General features: G+C 38.1%; 1 protein-coding gene and 1 long non-coding RNA gene across 4 annotated transcripts in view; both read left to right on the top strand.

Moving 5' to 3' along the window:
• The first annotated feature begins 483 nt into the window (after positions 1–483).
• Positions 484–19802, top strand: LOC135270134 (uncharacterized). The gene is made up of 3 exons (XR_010338385.1): positions 484–617; positions 16372–16525; positions 19171–19802. It is a non-coding gene; the product is annotated as an uncharacterized LOC135270134 (long non-coding RNA).
• Positions 19803–26365: 6563 nt separating this feature from the next.
• The window catches only part of CTSC (cathepsin C), a 45495-nt gene continuing 44712 nt past the window's right edge, over positions 26366–27148 (top strand). The window contains exon 1 of one of the 3 annotated variants that reach the window (XM_012444823.2): positions 26366–26595. In XM_012444823.2, the coding sequence (XP_012300246.2) occupies positions 26424–26595 (172 nt within the window). In that variant the 5' untranslated portion in view covers positions 26366–26423. The remainder of the gene's footprint in view (positions 26596–27148) is intronic. The other 2 variants (XM_012444826.2, XM_012444827.2) reach the window with 2 other exon arrangements.

Below are 27148 nucleotides of genomic sequence, written 5' to 3'. Positions count from 1 at the left end.
TATGTACAGGTTGAACTCCAAGATTCCAGACACTGCAGAGAAGCAGTTTTGAACTCTCTGGTGGATTGTGTTTGTATAAGGAATAGAAGCTTCTCTTTAGGGGTGATCTTATCACTACACAATGTCAAATATAAATGTGTTTTCAGCCTCTGCATTAAACTCACCTTGCCACCTTTTCGTCTTTGCTCCCCTCACATCAAATGCCTCAGCAGCAGCCTCGGATTCTGCATTTTTTAAATCCCTCTGTTTTCAACCAAAATGGAAAAAGTCGTGTTGGGTATATATAAAGGAAGAAGAACAGCATGATTTCACCTAAGAAGAACTGAGGCTAGCCAGTGATGAAAATCAAGAAGAACCTGCAACAGAGGGTCCACCCTTGTATTGGGGGAGGGGTGGGAGTCTAGTCTCACAGTGAGATGGCATCACCACTTCGTGTTGCTAAGACCGTCTCTTAGCAAGAGTTTCTGATATGAACCTAATATTTTATTTTCTTTGAATTCCCTCAGATGAGATAAGGATATGTATCTGACTGGAGTTGTGGGAAGACTGAATGTGATGATTATGTAAGCATTAATCTTGGAAGATGCAATAATAAGAGGAGACTTTTTGAAATGATGGTGAGTCATTTTCTCCTTACAAAATTTTCTGAATTCTCTTTTCTCACTGGTAAAATAAGGATACTAGTACTGTACTGTTGCTGTGACAATGAAAAGAGATGCATATGCAAAGTGCCTGGCTTATAGGAGGTACGCAGGAAGCAGAAGGTGTTAACATAGCTGTTTCTTCACTAGGGCCTGCCTGTGTAGTGAGAGGATTCCTAGGAAACATCTCTGGGACCCCATCCCCAATTTTCTTCTTAGCATCCTCAGTGATTTACGTGTAGATACTAACAACTTACTAGATTCCAGATCCATTAAAGGGGAAAGGTGTACATATCCCAAATGCCCAACTCTAGGGGAATAATTATATATATTTTGAGGATTCTCTTTGATGGCATATTCAGTGTAATTATTACTAAATTTAGATAATAAAATATATTACACAAAATAATAGCATGAGTTCTACATAACAGCAATGTAAACAAACACATGTATACAGATAAAGTCTGTTAACTCTATAATAGCAGAGACATTAGTGTGGGTGTGTAGTGGGGGTTGGGGAGGGTGTTAGTTCTGTGAGACCAGGGACATGTGTGTATATATAAGAGTATGCTTGCCTATGCATTGCAGCATTGCAGTTGTCCAGTAGGGTGCATGGCACAGATAAATTAGTCAAATAATGTATAAAGGGGAGGAAAAGGAACACAGAAAAACAAAAACGGTTCTCTTAAATAGAGTTTAAATTTTGTTTTAAAATTTTTCTGTACTGAATTTACAATATAAAGCAGGCAATAAAAATTGTAGCCTCCTAGAATAGAGAGAGTTATCATTTGGAACACAGAAGTATATACATGTTAGCTTCCCTCCTACCCCATCTCAAAGAAACCATTGTTAAGAGTTTTCTGGTTATCTGAGACGTTTAAAATATATATATACAAACATAAAATTACACATATTCTCTTACCAGGTGACTTTTGTTTCACATCGTGTATTTTGGCCACCTTTCTGTGTTTGTATTTAAAGCTTTTATTCTTTTCTTGACAACTCCATAAATATTCCATAGTATAAGTATTCCTAAATTTTCTTAACCACTTGCATATTACTATTCATGATTTTAAGAACGCTATAATTAATTAACCTTTTTTGTTTTTTCTTGAGATAGAGTTTTGCTCTTGTTGCCTAGTTTGGAGTGCAATGGCACAATCTCGGCTTACTTCAACCTCTGCCTCCTGGGTTCAAGCTATTCTCCTACCTCAGCCTCCCATATAGATGGGATTACAGGCATGCACCACCACGCCCAGCTAATTTTTGTATTTTTAGTAGAGACAGGGTTTCACCATGTTGGCCAGGCTGGTTTTGAACTCCTCACCTCAGGTGATCCACCTGCCTCGGCCTCCGAAAGTGCTGAGATTACAGGTGTGAACCACTGTGCCCAGCCTATAATTAACCTTTTATTCATGGAATTGTAGAGTCAAAGCACTACAGTAACTGAAAATTTTGATCAATATTGACAAATTGCTCTTCAGGAAATGCTGTTTCTATTATTGTACCTATCAACAGCACAGCAAAGTGCCTATTTTCACACATCTTTATCCAAACTGTATATGATCAATCTATTACATTCTTATCAATCTTATAGGTAAAATTAATATATATTTTAATATGCATCTTGAAGTATTGATCAGAATTAAAAGTATTTTATTTCATTTAAACTACTAATTAGTATCCCTGGTTCATTTTTCTATTGGGTTTTCTTTCTTTGTGAGTAAAGAACATGTACTTGTTCAAAAGGAAGTCTGAAATGAAATCACTAAAGACTCTCATTAAATTTAAGTTTTTTCCCTGGGAGAAGCAAATCATTTACAGTTAGGAGAGTAGAAAAACTCTGAGTAGGAGCAGAAAGAGTAAGAATTCAAAGTTGACAATTATTGCTAAAGCTGGTTTTGCCCTTATTCTTTGCTCAAATGCAGAGAAGGACTTCTGTTCATGAGTACAGACATCTTAGACAAAAACCAGAGTTGAAAATTAGGACTCTCAATTTTCCACTGGGAAGGGCGGGTTCCACATGTGGTTGAGATACTTCATCTTAAAAAACAAATATTAGTTTATACATTCAACATGTAATTGCCAGTTAATGAGATTACAGCAGGATAAAACAGATGTGGTCAGTGCCACGTAATGCTGAGGAGAAAAACAATTCTCTCTGTCTTCAGTGGAGGTTGAAGGATGGGGGCAGGTGGATGAATGGGGTGAAGGTAAATAGGGATGAATATACAGACTGATACATTTTGAAAAACTTATCAGAATGGGGAGGGAAAGAAGATACAAGGCTAGTGAACATGTGTTCCAGTTATTATTTAACAAACATTATAGTAAAACATTAAATTATTCTTTACCTGGTTAATTTTTTGTTACTCATTATTTAGCAAAGTTAATGACTAAAAACCCTTCCTACATTATTTTTTTCTTATTTAGTTAAGTTTTCTTTCAGTAAAACCTCCTTTGCTCTCCTCGCTCCATTTGAGGGATGCTGAATTTGCATTCATTGAGTACGTACTTCTGATAGCAGTATTGTTCTATTTAGCTATAGTAACTTGTTGGAAAAAAAGCAATAGATGCTTTGTGCTTTCCATGTTTGAATAAACCCATTTCTGTCTATTCCTAAAAATGTCTATTCCTTAAAAATGTTTTTAAATGTTCTATGGATACCCATTTAAAATATATTTTTAAATGTAAAACTGTGATATCAGGATTTCAAAACTAAAAGAATAAACATAGTCAAATTCTCTACTTTTAGGGAAAAGAAAGCATGACTCAAAAGTTTTAAAATATTTCCCCCTATGAAAACATTCTGTTCCTCTCTTTCACACCCTTCATTTGTACAAGAAAAGATGAAGCAAGGGAGAAAAAGAAATGGAAATTAACACTGAGTTTAGGTGGCATATGTATTCCTACGGGGCATATGAGGGCTTTATCAGCAGCTACAGAAAACACTTCCTCTTTTCAGTGTTGACTAATACCTGGAAGCTTCACTGCACCTTTCATCCTTCACCTTCTGAAGCCACTCACCTCCTCTTACTTCCCGTAGTACACCCATGGGTGTTATGGCATCCATTTTGGGCAGTAGTTACCCTTATTTCAAAACAAAGAATGTTAAAAATTACTCATCAGCAAGTGAAAGATCTTGCCTTGCAGTTTTGTGATCTACGCCAGATGGCTTAGCTTCTTGACTCCAAAGCTTTCCCTAAAGTAAGAGATATTTGTTTACTGTAAATACTTCTTGAGTTGCTACAGAGGGCCTTTGCAAAGGGGAAGCAGAGGTTCAAGATAATGCTAGATTTTTCTTGTCTTGGAGGATAAGAATCTTTCCTTTTATGTCATAAAGTTAAAAATTGGTGCCTTCGGTATGTGTCATACTGACAGAGCATGGGAACTGGACGCTGACCAAGGTTTAAATGGTGACACTGCTATTTACAAGCTGTGGACTCTCTACAAGATAAATAACTTGCAGATTATTATACTATGTCAGGGTTTACGAGGATTATATTTTTTAAGGTCATTCAAAATATCTGAAATAGCAGATGTTTGATAAAAGTAGTTTTCTCTCTTTTCTTCTGAAATTCAAATAACTAATTTCAAATGGCTGGAATTTTAGTAAATCTTTATACAGGGGAATTACCGCTCCTGAATCTCATTCAAACATTTTTCACAATTATATTCTTTCTTGATTATTCTAAACCACACTTTACTAGCACAGAAAAAATTAAGTCAAAGACTCACTGAGAAAAAGTGGTTTGCCCGAAATCACCAGCTAGCTAATTGTAGAGTGTGGCCTGAAATCAGTTTTCATGACTCCAAGGTAGGGAATGCCAAAAGCAGTCTTTCAAAGATGGTGTGTGTAGTCCTTCCCACATTTTTACTTTAAATTATTAAAACAAAATTTTTTTGTCAATGACAACTTCAATTTTCCCTAACTTAGTAATATTACCTTTATAGTTTCTAAAGAACATATATTTTAACTAGCTCTGAATTATCTTACATAATTTGTATTTTATTAATCGCAACAGGGTCCATTGGTATGCACATACGAGAAAGTCATGCGTGAATAGGAGACATACTCCCTATTAATATGTGTCTTTGATACATTTTGCTTCCTCCACTTCATAAATGAACTTCACATGGTCTGAATTTGGAAACCTGGATATAAAGTTGTTTGTAGTTTTTTGCTTGCTATTCTTTTCTTCTCAAAAAAAACTGGGAGTTTCTTGAAGGCCAGAGAGCAGATTCTTAGAAAAAATACAAAGAAGACCAAGGTTTTTTATTTTGCTGTTTCCCCTTTCCTTTTTCTCAATCTCTGGAAACCTCCACACTTGAGGGCCCTTCTGCTATGATGTTCTCTCTGGGCTTTATCTAAATTCAAATATTTTACCATTTTATCTAGTATCACTAAGGGATTTTGTGGGGAAAAATAATCTTAGCTAACTTTGAAGTTAGAAGTGATTTTTTAAAAAAATTTATTGGTGGAGAGGCTATAATGCAGGCATATTTTGTTACAGTTCTCAGAAGTATTTGTATTTTAACCAGAGGCAATTAAATTCAATAAATCTTTATTGAAGCCTATTCTAAACCTGAATAGTGTCAGTTACAGGACTTTTCCACCATGCCTACCACCTAGAAAATGCTCAGGAAGACAGGTAATAAATTAAATGAAGCATGAAGCCAATATGGTGATGAAAGCAAGTACACTGTGCAGCTGTTGTATAGAAGAAGGAATGATTAAGAATACTTGGTGTAACAGGGAGGGCTTTCTCAGTGACCCAAAGGAATTCATCATGAAAGTGAAATTTCAGACATCAGTAATAAACTAGTAGAAAAATTGCTACCCCCAAGCTAAATTTCACTGTTCTGTCACATTGAAACGTTATGCAAACAAAATAGGAAATTTCATGACTCTTTGCCAAATTTTTCCCTCTGCCTAAGGCACCCTACCTAAGTCAGTTTCTTTTTCTGTCTCTCTCTGTCTCTCTTTCATTTTCCCCTCCTCTCACTTCCTCTGTCTCTTGCTAGCTAGCTCTCGTTCTCACTCTTGCTCTTACTCTAAAAGCAAAACATCTGCAACCATCATGGACTAGCTATAACCTCTCCTCCTCAGATTCAAATCTCTTTCTTGCCTTTAGAAGAATTAATGGTTTCCTTCTTCAGGCTCTCCTCACACATATCTATAATTCACAGCCTATATCATATTCTGTATTAAAGTTAGTACCACTCAGTTTAGTAGTAATAAACCTTTACATTTCTATTATAACTCTTACTGTTTACGAGGTACTTTCATATATATCATCACATGTGATCCTGACAACAGCTCTTTAAGATGAGAATTAACTTTGTTTCATAATAAGAATATCTAAACATCAGAGATATGACCCAAGATAATACATTTAGTAAGCAGCTGCCAAAGTTAGGTCTTCTAACACTATAAAGTTATTTCGCTAGTGTAATTTGGAGACAATATTCTTTGCATAACATCTTACACATTGAGAACTTCATACACTGGATCTGAATGGAGAAAACAATAAGCTACATATTCTTAAACTTTATAGTTTCCTTGCCTCTTATGTTTAACTACCCAGCAATTTTTATTTGTCATACTCTTTTAACATTTCTCTTCAAAACTGCAAGTTCTGTTTTTGTTCCAGAAATATTCTGTGGAATTAACATGTCCATAGAATCAAACTACTTGAGTTTTATTTTAAAGTATATTTATAAAGGTCTTTCTGCATGTAGATAATGTATTGGATCTCTTTACTCAAGTAATTAAACTATACTGTTATTATGTATGACTGGGAAATTTCCTTTAAAAAACTAATTTCAATTATTCACTTATTTGTGGGTTTGGGTTTTTGCCCCTGCTACACGGAATAACTAAATCATAAAATTTAAAATAGACTCAAGTTTAGACAGAGTATGTCTTGAGCTGTCATTTAATGGAAACGGCTCAGAGAAGTTGCTACATCTAACTAGTGGCAGAAACTTTCCTAGATTAGCTAACACTTATGAGGCAGGAAGAAATTTGAGTCACTATGTAGCCAATTTTCCATACAATAATGAGTGTCATAATCTCATTATAGTAACCCTTTCTAAAACACTAAAGAAAAGGTACAGCAAATTAAAAAAAAAAAAAAAGTAAAAGTAAAAAAAATAGGACTTTGGAGAGGCATTTCTCCATGGCATTCCTATAGATCTAGTGTTAGGCTATCTTTAAAGGTTGTTCCCATAGCAAAGTGCTCCTTGGAAGCTAGAAATAGTGTCTCCATATAGGTCAAAGGACAGATTTATTTGCTGACCAAGGTAGCAAAGATGAGATGTTTCCATTTTCTTCCTGGAGACATTCCAGTGTAATCAAGATAATGTCCGTTCCAGAGGAGAGGTGGATAGGTCTGCCAGAAATCCCTATATAAAACTAGGATATCCTCATCTGTGAGTTCCTCAGCTGTGACAGACATTCACAGAGTGATCATTTGTTACCTGGGTCCATGTCTGCATTGCTCCTGCTTCTTTTAGTATTATTAAATAAATATTATTTAATATTGTGAACTCCATGTACAGACTTTTATTAGCAGCAAATATTTCCTCATTTACACAAACCATAATTTTTTGCTCAGTGCTATATAATTTTTTATTTTCCTCTACTACAAATACACATTAATGAACATCAATGTTCTTAATTTTGTCTGTATGTGATTTTTAATAGGATAGCTGTACAGATGTGAAATTATCTAATGAAATGCTAAAAATATTATTTGAGATTCTTATTTTAGTTTACCAAAATGCTTTCCAAATATTCAAACCAAGCTGTGTTCTCACTAGCCATGTTACAATGTGTTTTCATAACTATAATCTTTCACTTCTCCACCACTCAAGGTTTTAGCTATTCTGGATTCTTCACACTTCCTCAAATTTCTATAGGGCTTTTCAACATAGTCTTTCCTTAACTTTAAACGCTGTTGGCATACACAACTCTTACCCTGCAGAGCTCAGCCTATCACTTTCTCAGAGAGTTCTCTGACTTCCTAAACTACCATACGTTATCACTATGATACTGACACTTACCTTTGTGATACTCATCCCACATGGAACTGAGGTTTTATTTCTGGCTTAAATTTAAGCTGCATGAGAGCAGAGGTCTCATTTGCCATGTTCATTGCTGACTCCCTGCTGCTAACACAGCTTAGCATGGCGTAAGTAAACATGCGCTTGTGTATATTTCTCAAATGAATGAATCCTTCTTAAGTAAGTGAATTTTTTTTCAATGTTCACAAAAATCTAGTGAGGCAATTATCCCTAATTTGACTTGTAATGAACCACAGAAATAGTTTGATCTTCTCAACGTCCAATGAGTTGGCAACAGAGACATAATTATAAGCCAGGTTTCTTGGCTCCTAGCAGATAACTTTTTCCAATATATGTTTCAGATATTTTGAGTATTTCTGTGATTTAAAATGACATTTTTATGCAAATTGGATTCCAGGGAGAATCATAGACATTCTCTAAATATTTATTGTCTCTGTGTCTATAGAGATATAGAATAATACCTCTGAATCAATAATTTCTCTATCAATGGATTCAATTTAACAAAATCAGAAATTATAACCACAGAGGGAACAGTTTGTTTTTTCAGCCTTCTAGGGAACTGTGTCAAACTTAGTTCAGACAATTAGATGATAGTTTAATTTTGACTTTTAGACATGTCATGTGAACCATGCGCAGATGAGTTTTTCTTAGTTAACTCTTTCAATTATGCAACAGATTTGTTGCCTACAACTTTTAAGTTTCTTGAAAAAAAATCAAGAAAGACAGTCCAACATGGGACACTAATTTTTATCTATTCCACTTTATTCAGGTTCTAAGCAACTAGAAAGTTCAACTTGTGGTAATGTTTCTATACCCTTTTATGAGAGAAAAATGATAAGTTGACAATAGAAAATTTTAAAAAGCATCTCATTATATGACACATTGTGGTATAACAGTATAATGAAACCTACCAGGTTCAACATGCTGCTCAACCTATAGCACAGAACCACATGCACATAGTAACGTGCATTAGGAGTGGCCACACTCCAGTTTCAAGGGCCCCTAAGTTCTCTAGAAGGTTAGGGGCTGTTTAATCCAGATTTCTGATCAGTGTCCCAATAAATTGAGAATATTTGCCATGAGCCCAAGAAATGGGACACCAATTTGGCATATGGTCCTGCAGATAGAAACCGTCTCAAATGGCTATGACTTAGGGATGGCTGAAGTAAAAAACCATTCATCAAATTTTAGACTCTAAATTTACTTGCTTTCATTGTATCATTCTTTCTTTCTTGGTCCTTGTTCTGTATATCTTAACTTCTCTCTTATGAACCTCTTTTCTTAAACTTTTTTTGTTAAATTTATGTTAAAGTATCTTCAGCCCTTTCTTTTCTCCTTTTCCCCTGCATGATACAGGCTTTCTTTGGGTGTTCTCTACCCTTGTAATGTCAGCTCTCCTTTATTTAGTGATGACTAATAAAAACCGTGTTAGCTAGTACCTAAGGTAACCTGAACACTTTGTAAATATTCTCATTGTCTGCCTATTTCTTCAAGAGAGTAGATGATCAATAAATATTTATTGCATGATTTAGTGACCATTCCCCTGAGTCTTATACCAATATTCCAGGCTTTTACCAGACAACTCCATTATTATATCCCACGATGTACTTTTTTACAAAAATACCCACTCTACTGTTATTTTCTCTTGCTTAGTAGCTGCAACACTTACCAGTAGGTATTCCATATTGGATAGATATTTACTGAATAAATAAAGTTTTTAAGGTTAAAAAAGTATTATTTTATTATCCATGGATGGCCATTTATTCTATCCAGAATATCTCTTTAGTCTGTGTACAAGTAAGGCAGTATAGTATACTGGGAAGAAATGGGTATCTGACGTTTCATAAATTGAAAATCAATAAAACTTTCTAGTTGAGCTACTTATTAACTGCATGATGTTTATTCAGATACTTAATCTCTTTGTTTGGAACACTTTTTCATTTCCAAAATGAAGTAAATAATGCCTGCCTTATAGTGCACCTGTAGGGATTAGACAGTGTGAATATGTACATATTGTCTATAGATAATAGACACTTAATAAGCAGTAACTATTATTATAAAAAGAGATTATACCCATACCTGCTGCCTCTCTCCATGCTCTCACCTTTAATTCAATTTCTTTGTTCTTCCAAGTTTATTAATAATGCTGTTCTCAGAACTCTGTACCCTATATCAGTGCAAAGGCCTGTTAACATTATAGAAGTCAAAAAAGGAAAAAATATATTAGAAATTAAAAACATAGGCAACCTAATAACAGTATAAATTTGCATTCCTTGACTTCTCTCCTTCTAATCTTAACTAGATGTTAAAATGAGATCAAACCCAGCACTGGCAAGCTGGCAAATGTTTGATAGAACATTTGAGGCTGAAGGCTTAGGCAGAATTTCCAGAGGAGAGGGCTATTGTGCAACACTTATGGATAGGCAAAAAGTATAAGTTACAAACAAGATATAATATACATATATGGAAGCATACCAAATAGCATAGCAACTAATCTATTAACAAATAATTAAATACCTGAAAAGTTACAATGAAGTTACATTAAGAGATTTCAATTACTCTTTCAGAATTAAAAGTTGTAACAGACAAAAAAAAAAGCAAGGTCATAAAGAGACTTAATACAATCACATTGAGTGTGTATCACAACCTGTTGAGAAGTAAAATGTAATTTTTTATATATTCATTTCATAAAATTTAGCCATTAACTTCGCCACAAAGAAAGCATTAATAAAATGGGCCAGTGCGGTGGCTCACGTCTGTAATCCCAGCACTTCGGGAGGCCGAGGCAAGCAGATTATGAGGTCAGGAGATCGAGACAATCCTGACTAACAAGGTGAATCCCCGTCTCTACTAAAAATACAAAAAATTAGCCAGGCAGGGTGGCACACTCCCGTAATCCTAGCTACTCAGGATGCTGAGGCAGGAGAATCACTTGAATCTGGGAGGCGAAGGTTGCAGTGAGCAGCCAGCCTGGGTGACAGAGCAAGATTCCGACTCAAAAAAAAAAAAAAAAAAGCATAATAAAATCTTAAATATTGGCAATTTATATGTCAGATTCTCAGAACAAACTACTAACATAAAAAAATAAATTATAGATAAACAACTTGTTATAAGAAAGTCACATTAATAATCTACAGAACAAGCTAGAAATCAAATCTAAATTATAAACTTTTTTAATACAAACGAAAGAAGCACTTTATATTAAAACTTGTGGGATGCAAGTTTGTCTCGAAAACTTAGAGCTATGTCTTTAGTATTTAAGAAAAAGACTGAAAATGAGGTGCTAAGTACTATGTTAATAAATTAGGAGAGGAAAAATAAAATGAGACAAAGTAGGAAGAAAAAATTAGAACTAATAAAAGATGAAATTAACAAAAACAAACAAAATTATCAGGGTAGATGAATACATCCAAAGTCTTTTGTTAAACAAATATCCAAATTTAGATCCATCAAATCCTTCATTAAATGAAAATATACAATTTTGTAAGTAATAAAAAAATTTGAAAACAAAAACAGTAATCCTAAAACGTATATGGAGGGGAAAAAATGCCTGAGAAAAGTTGAGAAATATAAAAAAAGAAAAGTGAGGGAACCTGCTTTAAACCTAATTACTGAAACAAAACAGCAAAATACTCCAGAATTTGGTATTACAATTTAGAAGGAAAATAATATGTATTTGATAAATGGTTCTAGTACCACTGACAAGATGAAAGGACAACTTATATATCACATTATATAGAAAACGAGGTTTTAGGTGTTTCAGAGACACAATTTAAAATTAAAGGATAATTATTTGAAATATTTCAACCAATTTTAAAGAACTTGACATATTTAAATTAAAAAATGTTTGAAGTAACTCAGAAAAGAATGGATGTGTTTGAGGAAATGGCCAGGTTGGACATGGCAGGACCGACATTGCTGGTGGAAATGTCATTAGCTAAGTCTGTTCTGGACGTTTAATCTAGCAATGTCTATTGACCTAGCAATTAGTTCTCATCACATTTCTATAGAAATAAACGTATCTGTAGGAAGGATATATGTTCAAAAATTTTAATTGCAACATGGTTTGCATTGGCAAAAAACTGGTAATGCTAAAATACTTGGAAACAATCCAAATGTTCATTGATAAGAAAACAGTTACAGACCCCAAATCCTATTCAGTGATTTTCCATAAATGAATTCAATTTCTTGATGTCAAGGGATCTATGTAATATATTTATAAGAATGTAGGAATTTTGTTAAGAATGAAATCAGGTTAAGGAGAATTAATGAAAGGAAGAAAATTTGGCTGAAGAGAAATGTATATAGTATGTTCCCATTTCATGAAAATAAAATAAGCCACAAAAATCCATATATATGTTCATCAAAATAAAAATAACAGCACCTTCGCTGTGCTTATTCTATGACACTATTGTTCTAAGCATTTCACATAATAATTTATTTAAAACTTCATTACAACCCTATGAGATAGATTCTATTGTTATCCTGGTTTTACAGATGGAGAAACCAAGTCACAGAAGACAAGTAAGTTTCCTAAAGTCACACAGGTAGAAGGAGTCAGTGCCAGGATTCAAACCATGCATTCTGGTTCCAGAATCTGTGCCCTTAAACAATACGTGCCCTGCTGCTTATGCATATATGTAAATGGCTGCGTAAGTTTAATAAAAGGGAAGGATACACACCAGGGAGTGAACATATAGTACCTTGCTTAGAACGGTGTGTACGGTAAAAAAAGGAGGGGAAGGAAGTTAAGGAAAAGAACAAGGGCAATTACAACACAATGGCAAAATGCACTTGGTAATGTTAAGTAAAATTTAAGTACTTAAATTTTGTAAGTAAAATGTTAATGTTAAGTAAAATTTATAGAATTTTATGTCTCCATTGTATCATAAAAATATAAATAAAGTTAAGTAGAAGAAACAAAGACAAGAAGGGAGTAGGCATCAATGAAAATGAGGTCTTTCATTCCTCAGAGTTCTGTTACCTTATAAACTTTATTATTTTTATATACGATGGAGACACAAAATTTATAAAATTTATAGAATTTTATGTCTTCATTGTGTAATAAAAATATAAAAATATAATTATTATTTTTATATACAATGGAGACATAAAATTTATAAACTTTATAAAATTTTATAGACAATAAAGGAGTCGGCATCAATGAAAATGAGGTCTTTTATTCCTCAGAGTTCTGTTACCTTAATCTTTAGTATCTGCAGCAAAGTTATTTATTCAGATTCTATCTATCTGTCTATCTATCTGTCTATCTATCTATCGATCATCAATTTATCTAAAGGGTGCTATTTAAAGTGGAAGAAGAGGCCAGGTCCAATGGCTCACACCTTTAATTCCTGTGTTTTCAGAGGCTGAGGTGGGAGGATTGCTTGAGGCCAAGAGATGGAGGCTGCAGTGGACTATGCCAGTGCACTCCAACCTGGGCAACAGAATGAGACTGTCTCTAATAAAAATGAAAAATAAAGTGGAAAAGTCATGTACAAATGAGCCTTATTTCTGCAACTGATTATGCAAATAACGTATTTTAAATGTTCCCCTATTACTACTTGGGTAAGTTAGCTGATCCTTAGAAAAGAAATGCAATCTCTCAACTGGGAGAAACTGATAGTCCTGACCTTTAAACCTGCCATCCTTAAACCAGCTGCTGGCCTGGCTTTGCTCTCTTCATGCCAAGACTCTTTACAGATTTGCTCTTTTAGAATTTACCTTGTTTGACTTCATGGTCCCTCTCAGCAATAGCCTTATAAGGAGAAGAGGAGCCAACTCACATTACAAAACTTTGAAGATAAAATGCTGTTGACATAGGGTGTAACATCCTATTGCCCAACGTATGTTTATAACTTGACTTTAAGTTAGCAAGCTGAATATATGTAAAGTCATCCAGGGTCAATTTTCATAGCTTCCAAACTAATCCACACTAGCATATTGACATAAAATCCCCGATGCTGCTGGGGCTCACTAGATCCCTTGTGCTAGATGAGTATCTCTGAAAATGAAGTCCCTATGTTAGATGAATATCTCTGAACATGAACAGTATGAGCTAACAAATATAAAATTTAGCTGGGCACCGTGGCTCAGGCCTGTAATCCCAGCATTTTGGGTGACCAAGGCAGGTGGATCACTTGAGGTCAGGAGTTTGAGACCAGACTGGCCAACATGGCAAAATCTCATCTCTACTAAAACTACAAAAAATAGCCAGGCATGGTGGTGGGTGCCTGTAGTCCCAGCTACTTAGGAGGCTAAGGCAGGAGAATGACTTGAACCTGGGAGGCGGAGGCTGCAGCTGAGATTGCACTACTGCAATCCAGTCTGGGTGACAGAGTGAGACTTTGCTTAAAAAAAAAAAAAAGAAAGAAAGAAAGGCTCTTCTCCTGCCTGCTGCCATGTGAGATATGCCTTTCACCTTCTACCATGATTATGAGGCCTCCCCAGCCACAGGGAACTATGGAGTTTCACCATGTTGGCCAAGATGGTCTTGACCTCTTGGCTGCATGATCCACCTGCCTCGGCCTCCCAAAGTGCTGGGATTACAGGCGTAAGCCACCACGCCCAGCGGTGAAGATATTTCACACACTATAGAGAACAATATAAACCCAGAGATCACTGCTCTTACCAGTTAACTGGTATTACAAAGCACCAGTGGCAAGACTCCCCTCACCCTCAGCTGTCACTTCTGCTGGCCTCAGTGACTCACATGACGGTGGGAGCCAGACCTTCACCCTCGAGGAGGCTGAGTCCCTGGTCATCATGCCCTTCTCAGGCCAGAGTTGCATGATCTGTCCATTTGCAGTTACAGTGAAACAAAGGAACACCAAGAAGCACCCAAGCAGATCACCCGGGATCCACAGGGATTCCTCCTTGCCCCATTGTGTAACAGCTTTATTCCTATTTATACTCAGGGTCAAACACCTGTACCAAGACAAGGGTGCCAAGACCCTTCTTCTTTTTTGTTTTTTAGACAGAGCCTGCCTCTGTTGCCCAAGCTGGAGTGTAAAGGTGAGATCTCGGCTGACTGCAACCTCCTCCCAGATTCTCATGTCTCAGCCTCCCATGTAGTTGAGACCACAGGTGCACACTACTACACCTGGCTAATTTTTGTATTTTTAGTAGAGATGGGATTTCACCATGTTGGCTGGTCTAGTCTTGAACTCCTGAACTCAGGCGATCTGCCTGCCTCAGCCTCTCAAAATGCTGGGATTATAAGCATGAGCCACCATGCCCAGCGACCCTACTTGATGGCTAGTCCTGGACACAAGCAGCTCAGAACACCCAGGAGGTAAACATTGCTTATAATTTAATGCAGATCTGTTTCTTTTTCTTTTTTTTTTTGAGTTGGGGTCTCGCTATCTTGGCCAGGTTGGTCTTCAACTCCTGGCCTCAAGCTATCCTCCTACCTCAGCCTGCCAAAGTTCTGGAGTTATAGGTATTAGCCACCATGCCCAGACCTTTAATACAGATATTTTTGGCAAAAGTGTGCACCCTTGTAGGACTGGCATCTCTAACCCTGCAGAGCCCAGAGTTGCAGAGCTGGCAAATACAAAGTCTCCCTCTGGGTCACTGGAGTAATGGTAAGTGGGATCACTTTTCTTTCCACCCCTTGATTCCTGTACTCCTTTTTTCTTCTCTATGGGGACCCAACGCCATGTAAAGGTCTTTGTTCAGGCTGGGCATGGTGGCTCATGCCTGTAATATCAGCACTTTGTGGGACTGAGGTGAAAGGATCACTTGAGCGCAGGAGCTTGAGACCAGACTGGACAATGTAGCAAGACCCCATCTCTGTTTTAAGAAAATAAAAAAGAAAACAAAAAGGGAAAAAAAAAGAAATATAAAATTTATCATCTGTTGACCCAAATGCTTGGCAAAGGAAAATTTGCTCCCAATAAACCTCTTTTTTTTTTTTTTTTTTTTGAGATGGAGTTAAAGCTGGAGAGTAAGTAGTCTCCGTCAGCATTAAATAAATATTATTGAGCACCTATTATGTGCCAGGAATACAGTAGTGAATAAGACAGACAAGTCTCAAGCTGCATAGGGTTTATATTCGGGTAAAGCACATACATAATGCACAAGAAAATGCAATAATTCAGGCAGTTTTAAGTATTACCTGGAAATAAGTAAGGTGATGAAAAATAAAAATGAAACTTACGCCTGTCAACAGACTGAATGGACCATTTCTTGACCAAGGGTATCCCAGAGAAACCTTGAAAACTGAGTTATCAGCCACAATGGGATGGGAAGTTGGACACACCTTGTTAAACCTCCTTGGTTTCTAACCATCATTTGCTTTTTTTCCTAAGGGTTAAAGCAAGCTTGCCCAACTCACAACCCATGGGCCACATGCAGCACAAGATGGCTTTGAATATGGCCCAACACAAATTCTTAAACTTTCTTAAAACATTATGAGATTTAAAAAAATTTTTTTTTTTGCTTGTCAGCCATTGTTAGCCATTGTTAGTGGTTAGTGTTAGTGTATTTTATGTGTGGCCAAAGACAATTCTTCTTCTAGTGTGGCTCAGGTAAGCCAACAGATTGGACCACCCCAGGTTAAACAGAAACCAGCCCATTGGAAGTACTCACTCCACTACTGAAATCAACTAGTGCCTAATGCTTTCCCTTCTTTTTGCAGTTTCAACAAGACAACCAACCAGCATTCCTTCCTGATGAGAGACCATCGACCATCGAGTTGTCCTGGAAGTCTACAGGAAGATGAGTAGTGAGGGTTTTTGTGTCCTCTGCTTTACCTTTTGACATGAGAAGGCCAAAAACTCCACCCTCAGATGGTACTTATGGCTTATCTTTTTGCACATAGGTCCCACAGAGAGGCATGGAGAAAAATTGCACATGCGTATTTTTCTCCTTTCATAAATATTCATGACTTCTCCTATAGTTTATTGAACATGTACATTTGGCCACCTCATTTAGGATAAATCCCTGTCTTATTCTTTCCACTCTCATAGTATCTGTTTCTGGCTTCTGGCCAGAGGCTACACTTCCTGGCCTGTCAGAATGGCCACCCTCCAGGCTGCAACTCTTTATGAGAAACAAAGCTCTCTTTTATATATTTATTAACTTCCTCATTCTTCAGCTGACAATTATACAATCAAATAGCTGGAAAAGGCCACCATAGATACTATGGTCAGTGGAGGCCTTTCTGGGAAGGTGAAATATTGATCAGTGAGAATTTCACAAACAGTAAGAATGAGCAGTTTTTTGAAAAAACAACGTGAATTATTTCAGGCAGAGAAAATGGCAAAGTGCAAACAAAGATAACGAAGAGAGAAGTCTAGGGGGTTGAGCAAGTTCCTAGGATAGTGAACAACTAGAGGAACAAAGGGATAGATGGGGCCAATGATGTAGGGCCTGGTGGGATTTTACTCAAACATGATAAAAAGGTAGCCTATTGAGGAGTATTAAGCAAGGGAATTAATGATTCACATTGAAATTTAAAAAATCAAAGTGATGATGGTAGACTCAGTCAGACCCACTAATCAGATACAGGGTGAGAGACAGAAGAGGGAAGGGCCAGAGAAGACCCTTAGGTTCCTGGCTTGTGCATTAAATTCAATGAAAAGAAAATGAAATTAGAAGGTAATTGCTATAGTCCAGCAAGAAATGATGGTGTATTAGACATTAGAGTGGTATTGTGGAAACAGAACAAAGTGGACACATTCACGAAGTTTGTCCTTGTTTCTTCAGTGTTGCTCTTACTCGTGTGGCCTATGGCTTAATCCTCATCTATCAGTAAACAATGCTTCTCAAAATTTTCATTTCAAACACTTGTTTATTTAACAGAAATGGTGAAGTGAGAATGAGATCAAATAGTAGAGACCATCTCAGTAATTCACAGTTTCACAGATGACTCAATATGTATCATATGTATAGTTCGCTTGTAAAACCTTTGTTTTTGATTTTATATTTGACTTCATCAATAATTAGACAAAATTTCACTCTCTTAACTCCATTCTAACAATCTGACTTAAAGCCAGAAGTCTTGCTGGTTATCAGCTTTCTACTTACCAGCAGTATTTTTATTAAAAAGTCACTTATCCTTTCTGAGCCTCAGTTTCCTTATTTATAAAATGGGAGTAATAATATCTGAAAGATGACTCTCAGATTGACATAAAATGTGAATGCACTGTGCAACTGTTAATAAGTTATTCAAATAGAAAGCGTGATTGTTATTCTTCTAATGTTATAAACTCTTATTTCATCACATTAAAAAAGTTCACCTATTTTTTTAGATCTTAACTGAATAAACCTAGAACATTCAGATGCTTGATGTACAATGGTAACACTAGTGAGCCACAGTTTATAAGGGCTCTGCTTTCTGTAATTTTTCCATTCTCGCAATTGTGTCATAGTCATCTAACCACACAATCACACTCTGCTCATCCCTCTTTGCGTTGTGATAGAGGGCACATATTTTCGAGATAGCTGTCAGTGAGAGATCTCAGAGTGGAAAATTATTCTAGTGCAGAGGTTTTCAGAGTATGCTCCATGGGCCTATGGGGATCCTTTCAGGAGTTTTCAACATACCTCATTTTCAATTATATATCTGTGTAATGCTGGTTTTTCATATTCTTCAACTAAAGCAACATATTTCAATAGATGGAATGCAGAAATGGATAAGATAGCACTCTTTCGTTAAACCAGACGTTAAAGATTTTGCATATCTATAAGGCGATGTTGCTCTTCCCATTTTTGTTTTGGAACTATAGCTGTATTTTCAAGAGTGTAACTTTCATTTTTTATTGTTAAATGAATAAGTTAATACTCTTTTTTTTATGTTTCATTTGTAATAGGGTAAATATTATCAGATATTGCCCACATAAACAAAAGCCCTCTGGGGTCTGTCCTTTAAGAATGCAAAGGAATCCTGACAACAAAACTTTGAAAAACATTGGTATAGTGCAATCAATGAAACTGGGCAGCATTACCAATGTAAACCTGTTATTTCTTTTCTTCCACCGTAATGGTAAGGTCTAACTAGCTGAGTTCTCTTGTACAGAAATTTCATTATTCTCTTCTTCTGCCTTTTTTCCTGCTTAGCTTCCTATCTTCTTTCCTTTCTTTTACATGTTTTATTGAGAGACTAAGTGAGTAAACACTGACCACGTTCTGTGATGAACCTTGATGTACAAAAATAATGCAGTCCTGCTGTCAAGGAGTATGGAGCCTTGTGGAAAAGACAGTCATTCACTCAGATAATTGTAATGAATTATGAACGCAGGAGCATGAAGTCATAGGAGCGAGCGTTTTGACATCTGCCTAGAAGATTAGAAATGGAGTACAGTACCCAGGACATCACAAGGCCTGAACAAATCATTCAGCCTCCTTTTTATGCTTTGAATCAACCCATAATTTCAAACAGAAGTTTCCCCACTGTGGCCTCCGTGATCGTGCTCTGCTCCCATTTCTCTTCCAGAGAGCACCTGCCATAGGGATGCCCTTTGCTGACAGCTTCCAGCCATCATGACTTCAGGATTGACCTCAGCTCTCCAATCAAGACCAACTGCTAAATGTAGCACAGGTATCGGGCCTGTCCATGTGGGCTTAAGCCAAGCTCCCCTATGGGCAATCTTTGCCCCAGAGTTCCTTGCTAGGCTGGCCGAGACTGTCTCAGAGGTGTATCTCTAATTCTTCTTTGCCCTAGTCCTCTTCTCTTCCTTCTTTTCACAGGTGTCAGAACTACTACCCTGTCATCTGAGAGATTCTCTTCTTATTTCTGTTTCTTCCTACCTTTTCCTTTCATAGGCATTACTCTCTAATAAATTCTTTGAGCCTCAATTTTGTCAGAGATAAAACAGAAATCAGGTAATATTTCTTCATACAATTGTGAGATGATTAAATGGTATAATATTAATATATGTTTGTTATTTTGGTAAAAGGCAAAGTGGCAAATAGCATTATGTTATCATTACTACTAATTACAGAGTTATACACAATAGCAAAAAACATTGTACAATCAAATTCTTCCTCTAAGATCTTTCTTTGTTTTGATATGCATTCCAGCATAGAGTTTTTCCAATTTATTCATGAGGCAGAGAACATAGAAATCATACTATTCTTTGCCAAATGCTATGAAATACAGATAAATTTCTATCAGTCAAGATATTCATTTATTTAACAAATATTTGAACACTTATTGTGTTCTAGGAATTATTCAGAGTGTTAGGATTACATTGAATTGGATTTGGAACCTACTGTCTAAATAATAAGGAAAATTTTCTAATAGAAATATACACAGTAATACATGTAGTCAGATCTCCACAGAGATCTGTATTATCTTATTTAGTCTTCTCGAAGCCAGGTAAGGTAGTCGTCACTGGGAATGTAATTACAAACATTTTATAGATGATAAAACCAAGACACAAAAATAAGTTAAATAACTTTCTCAAAATTAAACACCTGGTGAGTGTCAGAACCAGACTTCAAATAGAGGTAGTTGGCTGAAGTCATTGCATTAATGTCTCAGCCAGTGATTCTCAAATTTTAATGTATATCAGAATCCCCTCAAAGGTAATTGTTAAAACACAAATTGCTGGGATTTACCCAGACATTTTCTTATTTGGTATATATGGGACTCAGGAGTTTGCATTTCTAACAAATTCCAAGGGTATGCTATTGTAATTTGAATATAGTTTGTCCACTAAAATGTACTAAAATGTACCAAATTAGAAATTTGGTTACCAATGCAACAATGTTGAGACGTGGGGCCTTTCAGAGGTGATTAGGTCATAAGAGCTCTGTCTTGATTAATGGATTAATCCAATCATGGATTCATGGATTATAGGCTATCAAGGAAGTGAGTTAGTTATCATGAAAGTGAATGTTATAAAAGCCAGTTTTTCTGTTTCCCGTGTGCTTCCCCACCTGGTGATGCCTCGCACCACCTCAGGGCTCTGCAGAGTTCCCACCAGCAAGGAGACCCTCACCAGTTGTGGTCCCTTGACCTTGGACTTCCTAACCTCCAGAACTGTAAGAAATAAAGGTCTTTTCTTTATAATTACCCAGTCTCAGTTATAACAACAGAAAATGGACTAACACAGATAACTGGTACAAAGAAGTAGGGCTGTTGCTAATAGTGAATACCTGAAAATAAGGACATGGCTTTGAAACTGGATAATGAACAGTCTGGAATTTGGAGGAGCAGGCTAGAAAAAGCTTGTATCACTGTGAATGGAGCATTAAGGCTGATTCTGGTGAGGGCTTAGAAAAACAAAAGCTAGAGGAAGTCTGAAACTTCTTAGAGATTATTTAAGTGGTCATGATCAGAATGCTGATAGAAATATGAACAGAGAAGATTATCATGGTAAGTTCCCAGATGGAAATGAGAAACAAGGTATTGGAAAATGGAGTAAAGGCCATTGCTGCTATAAACTGGCTAAGACTGTGGCTAAACTGTCTGTGTCCCAGGACTTTATGAAATGCAGAACTTAACAGTCATAAACTAGGATATCTGGTGGAAGGAATATCTAAGCAGCAAAGCATTTAGGCTGCTGAATGGCTACTTTTAACGACTTGCAGTAAGATATAAGAAAAAACAGGATAGAAAATTTAGAAAATTTGAAGCCTGGCCATCTTAAGAGTGAAAGGGGTGTTTGAGTATGGTCAAGAGTGAAAGGGGTGTTTGAGTATGGTCATGATTGCTAAAGAGATCACCATGAATAGAATGAAGCCAGAGGCTATTGTTTATGACAATGAAATTAAAAACCCCAAAGGCATTTCAGGGATCTTTGAGGCTGCCACTTCCTCATAGGCCCTGAGCTCTGAGAGGGCAGAATGATTCTGGGGGATGGACTGCTGCCCAGGGCTGCACTGAGTCTCTACTCCCTGCATTCCAGCACACTGCTCCTCAGCCACCTCAGCTGTGGTTCAAGCAGCCACAGGTGCAGATTAACCTGCAGCTCTAGGATGTACAGGTGGTAAACCACGTCAGTATCCATGTGGTACTAATTCTGCAGGTGCACAGAATGCAAGAGCTGTGGAGGCCTGGCAGCCTCCATATAGATTTTGAAGAATGTATTGGACTGCCTGGGGGTACAGCTACTGCAGACAGCTTCCAGTAGGGCAATGCCAAGTGAAACAGTGGAAATGGGGCTGTTGCAGAGACCCCCGCTGAGGGCAATGCTTAATGGAGCTGTAAGAGTAAGAGTGCCACCAAGACCCCAGAACAGCAGAGCCATCAGCAGCAATGCAATACCTGCTTGGGAAAGATGAGGGCACCAGTATGCCTTGAGGCCTCCCTGAATACCCCATCCCCCAATGTGCACAAGATGCTGGACATGGAGTCAAAAAGATTATTATCCAGCCTTAAAATTTAAGTCTGCTCTGCTGGATTTTTGACTTGCTTGGGCCTGTTACTTCTTTCTTCTGGCCTATTTCTCTCTTTTGAAAAGAGAATGTATACCTATACTTGTCCCACCAAAAGAATCACTTTTACGTTGATTCTACAATTTTACATAGAAGTGAAACCCCCACCTCTGCAAAAATTATAACTGAGGAAATTGTGAGAGTGAAAGAAATCACACCTGATTCCATCTTGCTTCTAACTTTTAAGCTATCCTTTCTGAGTCTCCTGGAAGTAGATAACTTGTTTTGATTTCAAAAACTCACAGATGAGACATTAGACTTTTGAGTTGGTGCTGGAACAATTAAGTCTTTTGGGACTACTCGGATGGAATGACTGTATTTTGGATTTTTAGAGGGCCATGAATTCTGAGGGCCAGGGACAGAATGCTGTGGTTTGAATACAGTTTGTCCCCCAAAAGTGTTGAGATTTGGGACCTTTGAGAAGTGATTGGCAGTGCCCTCATTAACAGATGAATCTATTCATGGATTAATAGATTAATGGATTAAGGAGTTATCAAGGGTTAGTTATCATGATGGTGGGTCTGTAATAGGTACTAGTTTAGCCATCTCTCATGACCTCCCTTGCCATGTGATGCCCTGTACTATTAGGACTCTGCAAAGAGTCTCAACCAGCAGCCCCCATTCAATGTGGCCTCTTGACCTTGGACTTACCTGTCTCTAGAACCATAAAAAAATAAGTTTCTATTTCTTTTAAATGACGGAGTCTCAGGTATTCAGTTCTAGCAATAGAAAACAGACTAAGACAGAGGCTGATGCCGCTGGTCCTAGGCTACAGGTTGAGAACCACTCCTAAGTAATGCTGCCTCTGTATAAACCTACTTCTAATTATGGCAGCCTAGCGACAGACTCTGTTTTGTACATACACTCACTTTTGCTTTATGTAATTTTAATATATACTGAATTTTTGGGAATGCAACCTCCCGATAAATCTTCAATGGAAAATTATACTTTGTTCTGGAAATCTGACCAATAATTGTCTAACATCAACAACCCTGGTACGGTGTTTGAGTGATTATTTGATAAGGTATTTGAGTTATAACTCATCAGAAAACATTTCTGTTCTCAGAAAAATAGTTCCTACCACTTTTACCATGATTCTACAATTTTACATAGAAGTGAAACCCTCTTTGCAAAAATTATAACTGAGGAAATTATGACAGTGAAAGAAATCAGACATAACCGACTTGAATCTTGCTTCTAACCTTTAAGCTGTCCTTTTTCATTCCTGGGCATAGGCTGAAGAAACTTAGGAAAGTAATTCAGTTGACTCTGAAACAAAATTGATAATAGCCCTTTCCCAAAAAGACCCCCTTCTTGCCTGGGGCCAGTCTGCCTTTGCAGGACGAACAAATTAGCTACAAGATTAGAAATTACGGTGTAGGGGTCACGCAGCCTCTGGCTCCAAGAGTCTGCATGCTCTTGCTTCCTAAGTTGCTCCTGGGGATAACATCTCTATTGTAATATCTAAGACCAGTGGTTGAGATATTTTGCAGACCCTACACTCCATGGATCAGCTGGCACCACCCAGACGGGTAATCAGGTTCAACCATTTCTGCCATCCCACCCAGGAACAGAAGATAGCAAGAAAACCTCACTTAGACCCCTCATGATTCCATCTTTAACCTGACCAATCAGCACTCCCTACTTCCCAAGGCCCTATCCGCCAAATTAGCTTTGAAAACTCTCATCCCTGAATGCTCTGGGAAACTGATCTGTGTAATAATAGAACTCTAGTCTCCACCCACAGTTGGCTCTGCATGAATTAAATTACTCTATCTCCACTGTGATTCCTAGTCTTGATAAATTGGCTCTGTCTAGGCAGCAGGTGAGGTGAACCCATTGGGCAGTTACAGAAGTATGAAGAGCAAGTATCTCAGTGTCTCCTTATGTTTTCCAATACATTCAAACTTGAACATTTTACATGATGGAATATATCTTAATATATTAGAAATGTACTAAAAATATCTGATTTCTTCTTTATATTACATTTGGTATTACATTTCTTTTTATTAAATGGTTTATATATGAATTTCATTTCAGAATAGTAAAGGATTTGGGATCTGATCAGTTTGAGAATCAATTTTGTGTGCGTGTAGGTGGAATGGAGAATTAGTATTTATTTTTGAGTGAGAACAGTTTGGGGATTATTAGGTTAGTGGAAATAAACTAAACCAAAAATCAATGTGCCTGAGGTTTATTCTTAAATCTCAGTAAGTGGCAATATGACATTCAGCAAGTGATTTAACTCTGAATCTCCATTTCCCAATTTTAAAATGAATCCATCAGACTAAGAGGTCTCCACTATCTTTTTCTATTATTCATTCATTGAATAAAGACTGTTTTAAACATTCTTTACAATTAAGTGTGTTACTTTGATTACGTTAATCAAAGAAATTTCCACCTAAACTGGCTCTTCAATATTGATGACCTAATATAATTTTTAATGTTTTAACAGTCAGTGACACACTTTCCCAGAGATTTAGGAAGGCAACTTTAATCTGTTAGGATATCTTTAAACAGTAAGTGTGTTAGCTTAATTATACAATGTCAGCTTTTAATTCTAAGAAGGTCTATAAAACCTAAAAGTAAGGTCTTCCCTGACCCTCCCCAACTCCCAGCCCTGGACATTGGAAGTTTGTGCCTCCATTGAAGAGTATTTTCACCTTTGAGCTTTCAGGGGCAACTCATTTTGCCTCACTGAAACTGGATTTCAGACTTGGAAACCAAGATAAGGATATTACTCTCTGGATAAACCAGAATCTAGGGAGATAAAAGTGAATAATTTTGATCTACTCTCTTTGAATGTTTATAATCTGGTGAAAAATAAAATGGACACATGGACCCAGTGCAGTGGCTCACACCTGTTATCCCTGCAGTTTGGGAGGCTGAGGCAGGCAGATCACCTGAGGTCAGGAGTTCGAGACTAGCCTGGCTAACATAGTGAAACCCCATTTCTACTAAAAATAAAAAAAATTTGTTGGGCATGGTGCCGTGCACCTGTAATCCCAACTACTTGGGAGGCTGAGGCAGGAGAATCACTTGAACCCAGGAGTTGGAGGTTGCAGTGAGCCAATCGCGCCACTGCACTCCAGCTTGGGTGACAGAGGGAGACTTCGTCACTGGGAAAAAAAAGGCATATGAATATTTATTTGTGACCAGTGTAAAGGGGGCAAAAATTCATATGCCAACGAAAACGGGGACACATCAGGTCTGTCTTGTTCATCACTGTGTCCACAGGGCCTGATACCGAGTAGGCTCAGGGGCAGCAAAGAGCCCCAGTTACCAACAAAAGCCAGGAAAGAAAGGGAGGCTCTTACAGAAAAGAGCGATACTTAAACTGAGCAAGGAGGCACCTGGAAATAGTGCTACCTAATAATTGTCGGCAATCAGACTGGCACACTCCAACGGTTCATAAGACCAGACTTCTCCCATCAGCTAGCTTCCTTCCTCACCCTTCTCACCCTGGGCAACCCGCTGCCTCTCGCTAGGTCGCCTGCTTTTCATCTGTAACATAGAAGATGTTTAGCAATACCACTTCTGAGAGCGCCCTGTGTGTGTGTGTGTGTGTGTGTGTGTGTGCCGGGGGAAAACCCCTACAACGCTAATACACCAAAACTGCACGTTTGCACAATTGAGTTCTGTTGTATGCAAACAGGCAAACAGCATTTACCGGGAAACAAAACCAAATCAAGCACATAAAAAGGTAGGGAGAGTTGGAAAACGGAAGGAAGGTAAGTTCTCAAACAGCTAGAATAGTGGATGTTAGTGAAGTTTTTCAGAGGAAAAAAAAAGTTGGTAATGAGGCAACCGGACCTGAGAAGAAAGACGAATAGCGAGTAAAACACAACTCCACTTGTTAAATCTCTCCTTCTGTCGGCCTCTGTCACCTGACCCACCCCATTACCCCACCCCCACCCTCTTTCCTTCCCTCCCCACGTTACTGCACAGGAACGAAGTCTGGGTCGTGTGCGGACCGCTTGTGGCTCTTAAATCCTCTTTTTGTCGCCCTGACAGTGCAAAATTTTGAAACGTCCTTCGGCAAAGAAATCCGTCCCTGGGTTCTTCCCTAGTTCAGGGTCCAGGCGCAGCCAGGTGAGGGGCGACGTGCGCTCCCAAGCCCCGGCTCCAGCGGCGGGCGCGCGCCTGGCGCCCAGCCCCCAACCCCCCGCCGCTCAGCGGCCCCGCCCCCGCGTTTCCGGAGCGGCGTAGCTATTTCACGGCGCGCGCCTCGCGGTGGACTGACCCAGAGACCGCAGCGCTCGGCTTCCTGCTCGCTCTTCACCTCCTTTCCCAGCCCCCGGCAGCATGGGTGCTGGGCCCGCCTCGCTGCTCACCGCCCTCCTGCTGCTGCTCTCCGGCGACCGCGCGGTGCGCTGCGACACACCTGCCAACTGCACCTATCCTGACCTGCTGGGCACCTGGGTCTTCCAGGTGGGCTCCAGCGGTTCCCAGAGCGATGTCAACTGCTCGGTTATGGGTAAGCCGCCGGCTCGACAGTCCTCCGGGTCGCCCTTCTGCCCTTGAGCCCCTAACGCAGCGCCGCGCCAACCACCGCTTCTCCCCAGGCAGACGCTTGTGGGTGCCCAGAGCATCTTGACTGGATTCGGGGACCCTTGGGGACCTTCTTCCCCGCCAGGCCTGCGAAATTTATCCGCTGAGAACGTCTAACTCCACACTCTCTTGGTTATCTTGGGGACTCAACACTTCTATCAAGAACTTTTTTATCCTTCCCATTAATTTTTTTTTTTTGGCTAGTTTGTTGGTATGAGAGATACTTGGGAACTGGAATCTTTTGATTCCCCAGTCGGATCTGTCAGCATTATTTTTAAAATGTATTTTTATTTTTTATTATTGTTGTACTAGTGAAGACAGAAGAGCTCAAAGACGCTCGAGGATATAGCAGGAAGTGTTCTCTTGTTGTTAGATTGTGGGAAAGGGCCCTTCTGCCCAGCGATTTTGGTTTGAGCATGTGTTGATGAGTACTAGAAAAAGTCTGTACTGTTTCATTCATTGCAGAGAGGTAAATTTTT

This window comes from Aotus nancymaae, unplaced genomic scaffold (assembly GCF_030222135.1).
Source record: "Aotus nancymaae isolate 86718 unplaced genomic scaffold, 86718_ANA_hifiasm-v0.15.2.pri h1tg000059l, whole genome shotgun sequence".
Taxonomy (NCBI): domain Eukaryota; kingdom Metazoa; phylum Chordata; class Mammalia; order Primates; family Aotidae; genus Aotus; species Aotus nancymaae.
The sequence above is the reverse complement of the archived record's forward strand: the minus strand, read 5'-3'. Positions and strand labels throughout refer to the sequence as shown.